Source organism: Bombina bombina, chromosome 6, assembly GCF_027579735.1.
Source record: "Bombina bombina isolate aBomBom1 chromosome 6, aBomBom1.pri, whole genome shotgun sequence".
NCBI lineage: Eukaryota > Metazoa > Chordata > Amphibia > Anura > Bombinatoridae > Bombina > Bombina bombina.
In genome coordinates, this window is record NC_069504.1 from 845,002,488 (window position 1) to 845,017,473 (window position 14,986).

The 14,986-nt window shown below is 39.6% G+C and overlaps 1 protein-coding gene across 2 annotated transcripts in view; it reads right to left on the reverse strand.

Moving 5' to 3' along the window:
- ARRB2 (arrestin beta 2) overlaps nt 1-14,986 on the reverse strand; it is a 134,078-nt gene that overhangs the window by 72,746 nt on the left and 46,346 nt on the right. For both annotated transcript variants that reach the window (XM_053718247.1, XM_053718248.1), the window contains exons 6-8: nt 12,956-13,015; nt 12,781-12,848; nt 10,772-10,907 (exon numbers count right to left, since the gene is read on the reverse strand). In XM_053718247.1, coding sequence (XP_053574222.1) covers nt 10,772-10,907; nt 12,781-12,848; nt 12,956-13,015 — 264 coding nt within the window. The remainder of the gene's footprint in view (nt 1-10,771; nt 10,908-12,780; nt 12,849-12,955; nt 13,016-14,986) is intronic.

Sequence of the window (14,986 nt, forward strand, 5' to 3'; positions counted from 1 at the left end):
CAATACACTCTGGGAGAATAAAAATACAAACCACATATGTGTGTGTGTGTATGTGTGTATATATATATATATATATATATATATATATATATATATATATATATACACGCATACATACACATATACACACACACATACATATATATATATATACACACACACACACACCAGTTGTGCTCATAAGTTTACATACCCTGGCAGAATTTATGATTTCTTGGCCATTATTCAGAGAATATGAATGATAACACGAAAACTTTTCTTTTACTCATGGTTAGTGTTTGGCTGAAGCCATTTATTATCAAATCAACTGTCTTTACTCTTTTTAAATCAATGACAACAGAAACTACCCAAATGACCCTGATCAAAAGTTTACATACCCCAGTTCTTAATACTGTGTATTGCCCCCTTTAACATCAATGACAGCTTGAAGTTTTTTGTAGTATTTGTGGATGAAGCTCTTTATCTTCTCAGATGGTAAAGCTGCCCATTCTTCCTGGCAAAAGCCTCCAGTTCCTGTAAATTATTTAGTTGTTTTTCATGAACTGCAAGTTTGAGATCTCTTCAGAGTGGCTCAATGATATGGAGGTCAGGAGACTGAGATAGTCACTCCAGAACCTTCACTTTATTCTGCTGCAGCCAATGACAGGTCGACTTGGCCTTGTGTTTAGGATCATTGTCATGTTGGAATGTCAAAGTACATCCCATGAGCAGCATCCCATGAGAGGCTGATGAATGCAAATTTTACCCCAGTATTTTTTGATAACATACTGCATTCATCTTGCCATCAATTCTGACCACATTTCCTGTGACTTTGTAGCTCACACAACCCCAAAACATCAGAGACCCACCTCCGTGTTTCACAGTAGGAATGGTGTACCTTTCATCATAGGCCTTGTTTAATCCTCTCCAAATGTAGCGTTTATGGTTGTGGCCAAAAAGCTCAGTTTTGGTCTCATCACTCCAAATGACTTTGTGCCAGAAGGTTTGAGGCTTGTCTCTGTGCTATTTGGCGTATTGGATACTTTGTTGTATTTGCATAGTAATTGCTTTCTTCTGGTGACTCGACCATGCAGCCCATCTTTTTTCAAGTGCCTCCTTATTGTGCATCTTGAAACAGCCACACCACATGTTTTATGAGAGTCCTGTATTTCACCTGAAATTATTTGTGGGTTTTTCTTTACATCCCGAACAATTTTCCTGGCAGTTGAGGCTGAAATTTTAGTTGATCTACCTGACCGTGGTTTGGTTTCAACAGAACTCCTCATTTTCCACTTCTTGATAGAGTTCGAGCACTGCTGATTGACATTCTCAAATACTGGATTTTTTTTATATCCCTTTCCTGTTTTATACAGTTCAACTACCTTTTCCCGCAGATCCTTTGACAATTCTTTTCCTTTCCCCATGACTCAGAATCCATAAACGTCAGTGCAGCACTGGATGAAAGATGCAAGGGTCTGTCAGGAGTCCAGAAACTCATTGACCTTTTATACACACAAACTAATTACAAACAGACAGGTGAGGATGGTTACCTTTAATAGCCATTCAAACCCCTTTGTGTCAACTTGTGTGCATGTTATCAGGCCAAAATCACCAGGGTATGTAAACTTTAGATCAGGGTCATTTGGGTAGTTTCTGTTGTCGTTATGATTTAAAAAGAGTAAACACAGTTGATTGATAATAAATGGCTTCAGCCAAACACTAACCATGAGTGAAAGTTTGTGTTATTCATATTCGCACTAATGTTCTATTAAAAAATAAGCAAGCTTCATAAAATACAGTAATATTCTTAGTTCCAGAGTGAGCAATCTCTGTGCCTATAGAAATATTGCAAGTAATCATGCTCCATAGCATGTAGTAATATTCTATTTTGTGCAGTATATCATAAGAATGGAGAAACAAAAATGGCACTGCCTTGCATATTACATAGAATATGTGGAGTAAAATGATTAGAGGTACCTAGCACTGCACCCACAAATCAGCAACAGTACTAATCAGTTATATAAAATGCGAGTAAGCTCTATACTCTGCAGTAATGTCTCTATAGCAAACAATAATAGTGTAAAGTAAGCTAGCTGAGCTCTATAGTTTGCAGTATGATTCTAATGCAGAGGAGACAAGTTCTTTATCTTGCAATGGTAACCTATGACAAGTGAGTCCCACTACACAACACTACCAGTGTCACTCACCAGCTGCCCCCCCCCCCCCGCAGCGTTTTCTTGCCCAGAGCAGCAGCAAGACAGCGGCTCCCTCCCAACATGAATAGAAAGCTGGCCAGCAGGATGCACAGTCTGCGCACCAAAATACTTTGAATGTAGTATTTGGTCGTGCAGACGGTACATCCTGCTGGCCAGCTTCCTATTCATGGTGGGAGGGAGCTGCTGTGCTTGCTGCTGCACCGGATAGGAAAACGCTATTAGTCCATTCAGTACTGCATGGCCGGCTATCCCTCCAGCTAGATCCGACAAGGCTGCCCCCGCCCCCCCCCCCTCAGCCTGAGCTCAGTCAGTCACTATGTGCTAGTACAGCACTAGTAAGTCACTACCACCCCCCTTAACCACATGTGGCCGCCGCGGAGCCCACCTGTACATCATAGGTGACATCATAGTGGGTGTGGTTATAAATCGCGTTTTTTAAATTGCGGCGATCATGATTTTAAATCACTTATGCAATTAATTGTGAAGCCCTAATATGAAGTCTATTATAGTACCCAGGAATTTCACCCTGGTACTTGGGATAAGAAGTCTTTTCCAAGTTTATCTTCTATCCATGTGAACGAAGAAGACTGAGAAGGGACTCCGAGAATTCTTCCACAAGACGAAAGGATGGTGCTTGCATCAGAATATCATCCAACTATGGGGCTACTGCAATACCCTGAGTTCTGGCAACAGCTAGAAGAGCCCCCAGAACCTTTGTAATTATTCTTGCCACAGTAGCTAGGCCAAACAGAAGGGCAATTAACGGGAAGTGCTAGTCCACGAATGCAAACCTTTAGGAACTGAAAGTGTTCCCTGTGGATTGGAACATGAAGGTAAGCAACCTTAAGATCTATAGTGGTCATAAACTGGGCTTCCTGAATTAAAGAAAGGATGGACCCTCCATCTTGAAGGAAGGGACAGTGAGAAATTTGTTTAAGCACTTTAGGTCCAGAATTGGGTGGAAAGTTCCCTCCTCCTTTGGGACCATGAAAAAGTTTGAATAAAACCCCAAACCTCTTTCTTCGATAGGCACAGAGACAACAACTCCTAAGGAGGATAGATGCCGAACACACCCTAGAAAGGCATTGAGAGAAGGAATCTGCCCCTTGGCGGATGAGAATTGAAGCCTATCTTGTATCCCTGAGATAACACCTCCAGGTATTACGGATCCTGTACGTCCTTGAACCAGGCGTCTGAAAAAAGAGACAGCATGCCCCCTACACAATCCTATCCCGGATCAGGGGCGCCCCTTTATGCAGATTTGTTTCCGGTGGGCTTCTTATTCTGCTTGGATCTATTCCAGAACAGAGACGGCTTCCAAGTAACTCTTGGGTTGCTCGGGATTGGAGGATTGTTGTTGTTGGGATTTGTCAGAACGAAAATTAGAAGATTGTCGTCCCTTAGACTTGTTGTTCTTATCTTGCGGTAGGAAGGCACCCTTGCATCCGGTAACCTTAGAAATAATGGAGTCAAGGCCTGGACAAAATAAAATCTTTCCATTGATGGAAAGAGAAAGGAGTCTGGACTTAGAAGTGATATCCGCAGACCAAGACTTCAACCTGAGTGCCCGGCGGGCTAGGACAGCAAAGCCAGAGGCCTTTGCATTTAGGCGAATAATTTACATGTTCGCATCACAGATAAAAGAATTAGCAATTCTCAGAGCTTTAATTCTGTCTTGAATATCCTCAAAAGAGTTGCATCAGTAGGTAGCCGCTCCAGAAACCACGGCAACTGCAGCCGCCGGTTGAAACAAAAATCCCATATGTTGAAACATCTTTCTCAGAAAGGTTTCCATTTTCTTATCCATCGGAAAACCACAGCCTCCTCACAATATAAACAGGTATGATTTAGTACAGAAGGAGTACCTTCTAACATGTCAGAGTCCTCAATAGCTTAGGTTATACCTATAGAAGGACAAAAATATATATATTTTTTTATTATAGTAAACTTCACCTTTACACTCCCAATGGCTGGGGCACTCACCACCTCCTAGACCCAGACAGTTAACAGAGGAAACGCTCTCCTCAGGTTCAAGTCTCAGCCAGAATGAAGGAAATGAACATAGACCACACCCGGTCACATGGAGTGCAAGACAGTACGTCCCTTGTTATTACAAGTACAGCAAGTAATAGGAGATGTGCAACACTTTCAAAAACAAAAGTGAAAGTTAAAAGTGAAACCTGTTTGTTCCAGCCAATACAGTCTATCAGCCCAGGAAAAAAACATAATTTATGTAAGAACTTACCTGATAAATTCATTTCTTTCATATTAGCAAGAGTCCATGAGCTAGTGACGTATGGGATATACATTCCTACCAGGAGGGGAAAAGTTTCCCAAACCTTAAAATGCCTATAAATACACCCCTCACCACACCCACAATTCAGTTTAACGAATAGCCAAGAAGTGGGGTGATAAGAAAAAAGTGCGAAAGCATATAAAATAAGGAATTGGAATAATTGTGCTTTATACAAAAAAATCATAACCACCACAAAAAAGGGCGGGCCTCATGGACTCTTGCTAATATGAAAGAAATGAATTTATCAGGTAAGTTCTTACATAAATTATGTTTTCTTTCATGTAATTAGCAAGAGTCCATGAGCTAGTGACGTATGGGATAATGACTACCCAAAATGTGGATCTTTCCACACAAGAGTCATTAGAGAGGGAGGGATAAAATAAAGACAGCCAATTCCTGCTGAAAATAATCCACACCCAAAATAAAGTTTAATGAAAAACATAAGCAGAAGATTCAAAATGAAACCACTGCCTGAAGTACTTTTCTACCAAAAACTGCTTCAGAAGAAGAAAACACATCAAAATGGTAGAATTTAGAAAAAGTATGCAAAGAGGACCAAGTTGCTGCTTTGCAAATCTGATCAATCGAAGCTTCATTCCTAAACGCCCAGGAAGTAGAAACTTACCTAGTAGAATGAACTGTAATCCTTCGAGGCGGAATTTTACCCGACTCGACATAGGCATGATGAAATAAAGATTTCAACCAAGATGCCAAAGAAATGGCAGAAGCTTTCTGGCCTTTTCTAGAACCGGAAAAGATGACAAATAGACTAGAAGTCTTTCGGAAAGACTTAGTAGCTTAAACATAATAATACAAAGCTCTAACAGCATCCAAAGAATGCAATGATTTCTCCTTAGAATTCATAATATTAGGACATAATGAAGGAACCACAATTTCTCTACTAAGGTTGTTAGAATTCACAACCTTAGGTAAAAAATTCAAAAGTAGTTCGCAGCACCGCCTCATCCTGATGAAAAATCAGAAAAGGAGACTCACAAGAAAGAGCAGACAATTCAGAGACTCTTCTGGCAGAAGAGATGGCCAAAAGAAACAAAACTTTCCAAGAAAGTAATATAACGATCAAAGAATGCATGGGTTCAAAAGGAGGAGCTTGAAAAGCCCCCAGAATCAAATTCAAACTCCAAGGAGGAGAAATTGACTTAATGACAGGTTTTATACGAACCAAAGCTTGTACAAAACAATGAAATATCAGGAAGATTAGCAATCCTTCTGTGAAAAAAGAACAGAAAGAGCAGAGATTTATCCTTTCAAGGAACTTGCGGACAAACCTTTATCTAAACCATCCTGAAGAAACTGAAAAATTCTCGGTATTCAAAAAGAATGCCAAGAAAAAATGATGAGAAAGACACTAAGAAATATAAGTCTTCCAGACTCTATAATATATCTCTCTAGATACAGATTTACGAGCCTGTCACATAGTAATAATCACAGAGTCAGAGAAACCTTCTTTGACCAAGAATCAAGCGTTCAAACTCCATACCTTAAAATTTAAGGATTTGAGATCCTGATGGAAAAAAAGGACCTTGCGACAGAAAGTCTGGTCTTAACGGAAGAGTCCACAGCTGGCAAGAGGCCATCCGGACAAGATCTGCATACCAAAACCTGTGAGGCCATGCTGGAGCTACCAGCAGGACAAACGAGCATTCCTTTAGAATCTTGGAGAATACTCTTGGAAGAAGAACTAGAGGCAGAAAGATATAGGCAGGACGATACTTCCAAGGAAGTGATAATGTATCCACTGCTTCCGCCCGAGGATCCCGGGATCTGGACAGATACCAGGGAAGTTTCTTGTTTAGATGAGAAGCCATCAGATCTATTTCTGGGAGTTCCCACATTTGAACAATCTGAAGAAATACCTCTGGGTGAAGAGACCATTCGCCCGGATGCAACGTTTGGCGACTGAGATAATCCGCTTCCCAATTGTCTATACCTGGGATATGAACCGCAGAGATTAGACAGGAGCTGGATTCCACCCAAACCAAAATTCGAGATACTTCTTTCATAGCCAGAGGACTGTGAGTCCCTCCTTGATGATTGATGTATGCCACAGCTGTGACATTGTCTATCTGAAAACAAATGAACAACTCTCTCTTCAGAAGAGGCCAAGACTGAAGAGCTCTGAAAATTGCACGGAGTTCAAAATATTGATCGGTAATCTCACCTCCTGAGATTCCCAAACCCCTTGTGCCGTCAGAGACCCCCACACAGCTCCCCAACCTGTAAGACTTGCATCTGTTGAGATTATAGTCCAGGTCGGAAGAAAAAAGAAGCCCCCTGAACTAAACGATGGTGAACTGTCCACCATGTCAGAGAGTGTCGTATAATCGGTTTAAAGATATTAATTGAGATATCTTTGTGTAATCCCTGCACCACTGGTTCAGCATACAGAGCTGAAGAGGTCGCATGTGAAAACGAGCAAAGGAGATCGCATCCGATGCGGCAGTCCTAAGACCTAAAATTTCCATGCATAAGGCTACCAAAGGGAATGATTGTGACTGAAGGTTTTGACAAGCTGATATCAATGTTAAATTTCTCTTATCTGACAAGGACAGAGTCATAGACACTGAATCTATCTGGAAACCTAAAAAGGTTACCCTTGTCTGAGGAAACAATGAACTGAATGGAAAATTGATCCTCCAACCATGATCTTGAAGAAACAACACAAGTCGATTCGTATGAGATTCTGCGAAAATGTGAAGACTGAGCAAGTACCAAGATATCGTCCAAATAAGGAAATACCAAAACCCTGTTCTCTGATTACAGACAGAAGGGTACCGAGAACCTTTGAAAAAAAATTCTTGGAGCTGACGCTAGGCCAAACGGTAGAGCACAAAAACTGGTAATGCTGGTCTAAAAAGAGAATCTCAGAAACTAAAAGTGATCTGGATGAATCGGAATATGCAGATATACATCCTGTAAATCTATTGTAGACATATAATGCCCTTGCTAAACAAAAGGCAGGATAGTCCTACAGTTACCATCTTGAATGTTGGTATCCTTACATAACGATTCAATATAGATAGATCCGGAACTGGTCTGAAGGAATTGACCTTCTTTGGTACAATGAAGAGATAGAATAAAAACCCCAGCCCCTGTTCCAGAACTGGAACTGGCATAATTACTCCAGCCAACTCTAGATCTGAAACACATTTCAGAAATGCTGAGCCTTTGCCGTGTTTACTGGGACACGGGAAAGAAAAAAATCTCTTTGCAGGAGGCCTTAACTTGAAGCCAATTCTGTACCTTTCTGAAACAATGTTCTGAAACCAGAGATTGTGAACGGAATTGATCCAAATTTTCTTGAAGAAAACATAAACTGCCCCATACCAGCTGAGCTGGAATGAGGGCCGCACCTTCATGGGTATTTAGGAGCTGGCTATAGGTTTCTATAAGGCTTGGATATATTCCAAACTGGAAAAGGTTTCCAAACTGATACCGCTCCTGAGGATGAAGGACCAGGCTTTTGTTCCTTGTTGTGAGGAAAGGAACGAAAATGATTATTAGACCTAAATTTACCTTAGATTTTTTATCCTTTGGTAAAAAAGTTCCCCAGTAACAGTTGAGAAAATAGAATCCAACTGAAAATCGAATAATTTATTACCCTGGAAAGAAAGGGAAAGCAAGTTTTAAGCCATAAAGCTTTTCTAGCTAAAATAGCTAGAGACATATACCTGACATCAACTCTAATGATATCAAAAGGTGGTATCACAAATAAAATTATTAGCATGTTATAGAATAATAATAATGCTATAAAATTATGATCTGTTATTTGTTGCGCTAAAGCTTCTAACCAAAAAGTTGAAGCTGCAGCAACATCCGCTAAAAATATAGCAGATCTAAGAAGATTACCTGAACATAAGTAAGCTTTTCTTAGAAAGGATACAATTTTCTTATCTAAAGGATCCTTAAATGAAGTACTATCTGTAGTACGTTTAACAGGAGTAGAGACAGCCCCATTAACCTTAGAGATTTTGTCCCAAAACTCTAATCTGTCAGATGTCACAGGATATAATTGCTTAAACGTTTAGAAGGAGTAAATGAATTACCCAAATTATTCCATTCCCTGGAAATTACTTCAGAAATAGCATCAGGGAGAGAAAATACTTCTGGAATAACCACAGGAGATTTAAAAACCTTATTTAAACGTTTAGATTTAGTATCAAGAGGACCAGAATCCTCTATTTCTAATGCAATTAATACTTCTTTAAGTAAAGAACGAATACATTCCATCTTGAACAAATACAAAGATTTATCAGCATCAACCTCTGAGACAGAAACCTCTGAACCAGAAGAACCATTATCAGTATCAGAATGATGATGTTCATTTAAAAATTCATCTGCAAAAAAGAGAAGTTTTAAAAGACTTTTATGTATACTAGAAGGAGAAATAACAGACATAGCCTTCTTAATGGATTTAAAAAATAAAATCTCTTATATTATCAGGAACACTCTGAAAATTAGATGTTGACGGAACAGCAACAGGTAATGTAACAGTACTAAAGGAAATTTTATCTGCATTAATAAGTTTGTCATGACATGCAATACAAACAACAGCTGGAGAAACAGATACCAAAAGTTTATAGCAGATACACTTAGCTTGGTAGCTCCAGCACTGGGCAGCGATTTTCCTGAAGTATCTTCTGACTCAGTTGCAATGTGGAACATCTTGCAATATGTAAAAGAAAAAACAACATATAAAGCAAAATTGATCAAATTCCTTAAATGACAGTTTCAGGAATGGGAAAAAAATGCCAGAGAACAAGCTTCTAGCAACCAGAAGCAATTAATAATGAGACTTAAATAATGTGGAGACAAAAATGACGCCCATATTTTTTAGCGCCAAAAAAGACGCCCACATTATTTGGCGCCTAAATGCTTTTGGCGCCAAAAATGACGCCACATCCGGAACGCCGACACTTTTGACGCAAAAAAACGTCAAAAAATGACGCAACTTCCGGCGACACGTATGGCGCCGGAAACAGAAAAAAAAAATTTGCGCCAAGAATGACGCAATAAAATGAAGCATTTTCAGCCCCCGCGAGCCTAACAGCCCACAGGGAAAAAAGTCAAATTTTTTAAGGTAAGAAAAAATGACTGAAACAAATGCATTTATCCCAAGTATGAAACTGACTGTCTGAAAATAAGGAATGTTGAACATCCTGAGTCAAGGCAAATAAATGTTTGAATACATATATTTAGAACTTTATATAAAAGTGCCCAACCATAGCTTAGAGTGTCACAGAAAATAAGATTTACTTACCCCAGGACACATCTACATGTAGTAGAAAGCCAAACCAGTACTGAAACGAAAATCAGCAGAGGTAATGGTATATATATATATATATAAGAGTATATCGTCGATCTGAAAAGGGAGGTAAGAGATGAATCTCTACGACCGATAACAGAGAACCTATGAAATAGACCCTGTAGAAGGAGATCATTGCATTCAAATAGGCAATACTCTCCTCACATCCCTCTGACATTCACTGCACGCTGAGAGGAAAACCGGGCTCCAACTTGCTGCGGAGCGCATATCAACGTAGAATCTAGCACAAACTTACTTCACCACCTCCATAGGAGGCAAAGTTTGTAAAACTGATTAGTGGGTGTGGTGAGGGGTGTATTTATAGGCATTTTAAGGTTTGGGAAACTTTGCCCCTCCTGGTAGGAATGTATATCCCATACGTCACTAGCTCATGGACTCTTGCTAATTACATGAAAGAAAAATCACACAAAGCAGCATGTAAATAATTTATACACTGATTAATTAACCCCAACTATTTAATAAGCCTCCCTTCAGAGGATATTAACCTTGGATCCTATCAAGGTATAAAAGAAGCCACACTGTGACCCTGTTATAGTGTTTTATGTGTAAAAAATTAAACAATCTTACCTCCAGGATCCATGCTGTGAAACAGAACACAGCCTCTTAAGTGTGACAGTCTTATAGCAGCGCTCCTGATATGGATTTGAGTGAGAGAAAGCAGGCAGTGAAACTCGTCAACACCAATTGCATAGGAGCTGTTAGCAGTAGAATCTTCTGACACTCCTCTGCCACCTCCTATCATGATTAAAGGTTAAGAATGACTGGCGTAATGAGGAAGTGGGAGGGATATTTAAGCCTTTGGCTTGCGTGTCTTTGCCTCCTCCTGGTAGCCTGGTGTTGTATTTCCCAACAGTAAGGAATGAAGCCGCGGACTCTCCCTATTTTAGGAAGAAAATCCTCTACACCTTATCCCTTTAACACTGTACCCCTTACCTCCTTATCCAGTGAAGCTTCTAGATGCAGGGACCTGTCAGACATGAGGAAGTGTCGAGTGGTCTCTGCCACAGGCTGGGGTCCTGCTTTCTCTGGGGCAAACTGCACCTTTCTTATAACCAACCGAACAGAATTCCTAATGGGAGAAAGGGGGAGGGGTCAGAAGCAAGAAATATGTGTACCAGCTGGGGAAAAGTAGAGAGGTAAACATCACAAAAAAAAAAAAAGTATTGAAAGTAAATGTTTGGACAGATTTTGAATACATTCATAAATAACAATCAATTCTGCCTCAATCTATCTGCAGTTCACTAATAATATCCCCTCTGCACATTTAAGAAATTCTAGAGATTCCAGGGAAAGCAACCTTTAGGGTGTTGCTAAATAATATTTTTGTTACATTCCATTACACATACATACATATATATACATATATACATATATATATATATATATATATATATATATATATATATATATATATATATATATATTGTTTAGCACAACAAGTGTTAGGAGAGACTCTCTTGGTCTAACATAATCCAGTACTACCAAAAACGTAGATCACATGTCTGGTAACACAACATACTGCATCCAAACAACTAGGTTGCTACCCATGAGGCACTGAGCCATTTCTCCAAGCACTGTTGCAGATTAACAGCACTTGTCCCACAGTATTCTGTTTAGCTTAAGACAACACTACATGGCTACATCATGGTTGTCCTGTTTTGTTTGTTTTTTGCACCCTAAACTTTATTTAAAAAAAACGCAGTACACCTAGAAAGGAAACTGCTGTTAAGAGACAAGGTATTGCAAGGAGTAAAATGCCACGTCTTTACTGATGAATGGCTTGGTATCCAAGGTCATTGCTCTCCTCCCTACACTGAAATGTATAAGTCTTAGAATGGATCAGTTAAAAGGACAGTGTACTGTAAAATTAAATGATTCAGATAGAACACGTGATTTTAAACAACTTTCTAAATTACTTCTATTATCAATTTGTTATTTTTTGTTGAAAAGCAGGGACATCGGCATAGGAGCCAATCCATTTCTGGGGAATTATATGGCAGCAGTTTTGCAAGAAAGTTATCCTTTTGCAGGAGCACTAAAGGGCAGCACTATTTCCTGCCATGTAGTGCTCCAGATGCCTACCTAGGTATCTCTTCAACACAGACTATCATGAGAACTAAGCAAATTTGATTATAGAAGTAAATTGGAACCTTTTTTTAAAATGGTATGCTGTGTCAGAATCACGATAGAACATTTTTGGGTTTCATATTCCTTTGTCTTTCCAATCACTTCTTATACCAGCAGCAGTTTAAAATGTATGGAAAACTGTTCAATTAGGTATGTTTTTGTATATGAAATGGCTGCTTCTGCTATCTGAAACCACAACCCAATACAGTAGGCTGATCTTGTAGGAAGAGAAAATACCTCATTATCTCTATAATTACTTACACAAAGTCCTACATATCTTCTTTTTTAATACTGTTTACTCAAAGGCCAATACTTATAGGAAAATTAACATTTTAGTACTTCTCTGTCACAGGCGCTCTAACAGGCAACATTATTTTATCGTGTTCTAAAAAAGATGTAACCAGAACTTTTAAAAGTTCAGAAATGTTCAGTGTAGGTGGGAAAACAATAGGCAAAATTAGCTATTTAAAATGAGAATATAAAGATAAAGGAACCATTAGTAAACAATTTAATACACTCTAGTAGGTAAAATGGATAATTGGGAACACATTTAAAGGGAGAACATATTAGAATACACTGTCCCTTTAAGGAGATCCAGCAGGAGGGTGGATGCAATCAGAGAAGAGGTGTGAACTGTACCAATGCTTCTCAACATAACTACATTTTATCAACACGATGAAACAAACAGGATGTTCCATCCAATGCAATTTGTTTCCATTCACTTTCCAAATAAAATACTAGTGGAAATAAAATACTAGTGGAAATAAATTACTCGGCTAAGAGTAAATTCAAGTACAATAAGTTAGATCTGATACCTTTTGTGCATTTTTTCCTCCATTGTTTTGGCGCAAAAGGCACGAATTTCATAGTCCACACCGCAGGCCTGAGTGGTAAAAGAGAGGATAGAGAGGGTCAGAAAGAGAGGTTTGGAGTAAAAGAAATAAAATCACTCTTTAAAACGGATCTGGCAAGTTGCAGTTAAAATCTTACCTTCCCAGTGTCCTCTGGACCTGGCTGCAGAGTTACCGAACATGGCAAGTTCTGAGGAATCTGACATAAGCAAACAAAAAACAAGAAGGGGTAAACAATAGTAAGAGAACGCAAACAGGACAAGAGATGGAAATACATGAGCAAAGTGTGCTTAAAGTCTACTCCAGAATTGTTATTGTTTAAAAAATGAAATGTATGCTTACCTGATAAATGTATCTCTCTTTCTTGACACGGTGAGTCCACGGATCATCTCTAATTACTATTGGGAATATCACTCCTGGCCAGCAGGAGGCGGCAAAAATCACCACAGCAAAGCTGTTAAATATCACCTCTCTTCCCTCCAACCCCAGTCATTCGACCGAAGGAAAAAAAGAAAAGGAAGTAACTCAAGGTGCAGAGGTTTACATAACAAAGAAAAAACTGTCTGTAAAAATACAGGGCGGGCCGTGGACTCAGTGTGTCAAGAAATAAATAAAATTTATCCGGTAAGCATAAATTTTGTTTTCTTTCTAATGACACAGTGAGTCCACGGATCATCTCTAATTACTATTGGGAATCAATGCCCAAGCTAGAGGACACAGATAAGGGAGGGACAAGACAGGGAACCTAAACGGAAAGCACCACTGCTTGAAGAACCTTTCTCCCAAAAGAAGCCTCAGCCGAGGCAAAAGTATCAAATTTATAAAATTTTGAAAAAGTGTGTAAAGAGGACCAAGTTGCAGGCTTGTAAATCCGTTCCACAGAAGCTTCATTTTTGAATGCCCAGGAAGAGGAAACCGCCCTCGTGGAATGAGACGTGATTCTCTCAGGAGGCTGCTGTCCAGCAGTTTCAATAGGCCAAATGAATTATACTCTTCAGCCACAAAGAAAGAGAAGTAGCCATAGCTTTCTGACCCTTGCGTTTCCCAGAGAAAACAAATAAAAGCAGAAGACTGACGAAAATCCTTAGTTGCCTGCAAATAGTATTTCAACGCGGGCACCACATCTAGGTTGTGCAGCAGACGCTCCTTCTGAGAAGAAGGGTTAGGACACAAAGAAGGAACAACGATTTCTTGATTAATGTTCCTATCCGAAACCACTTTAGGGAGGAACCCTAACTTAGTAAGCAGAACTACCTTATCCGAATGGAAAATAAGGTAAGGGGATTCATACTGCAACGCCCAGAGCTCAGACTCTACGAGCTGAAGAAATTGCAACAAGAAACAAAAAACTTTCCAAGATAACATCTTAATATCTAAAGAATGCATACGCTCAAACAGAGCCTGCTGAAGAACTCTAAGAACAAGGTTAAGACTCCAGGAAGGAGTAACAGGTTTGAACACAAGCCTGATTCTGACCAAGACAATATAGATAAGGCAGAAATTTGACCTTTCAAGGTACTAGCAGATAATCCCTTCTCAAGACCCTCCTGGAGAAAGGACAAAATTCAAGGAATCCGGCGTGTCTGACCACCGACTGAGCTGGCTGCTTTTGATTAGGGCTCCACAGAGGAGTATTTAAAATCGCTGTTTTTTACTCCTACAAGTCACATAAGCTTAATTTCATCTCTACCACGATAAGTTGTGCTTGTGGAATAGTTTAAAGTATTTGCTGTTTGAATCTTGCCCAGCACACCAGAATCTATGAGGTACGCAGTGGAGGCCTGTTGACGACCTGGAACCTCATTTACCCCTCCATAGTTCTGATACCGTCAGATATAATCAGCCGGCTGTGCTGAAGGTTGGAATTTACCCTATATATTACTCTGCTTCAAGGGCTACTTTTTATAACTTTCCTTATTATTCACAATGGAAGATATTGCCAGTGTGCTACATACCCTTTTTACAGAGTTTGAAAAGGCAATGATAGGAGAATTTGACTGCTTAAGAAGGAGCACCAAATCTGAGGAGATATTACATCTTGGCCACCCGGAAATTTCCCTAGATATGCTGACACTCATAGAACAACCCGAACAAGACACCAAGAGCATGGAGTTGGTATGGAATACCCCAACCTCGTGGGTTGCGGTTGATCCCGAGGTACAGACCACAG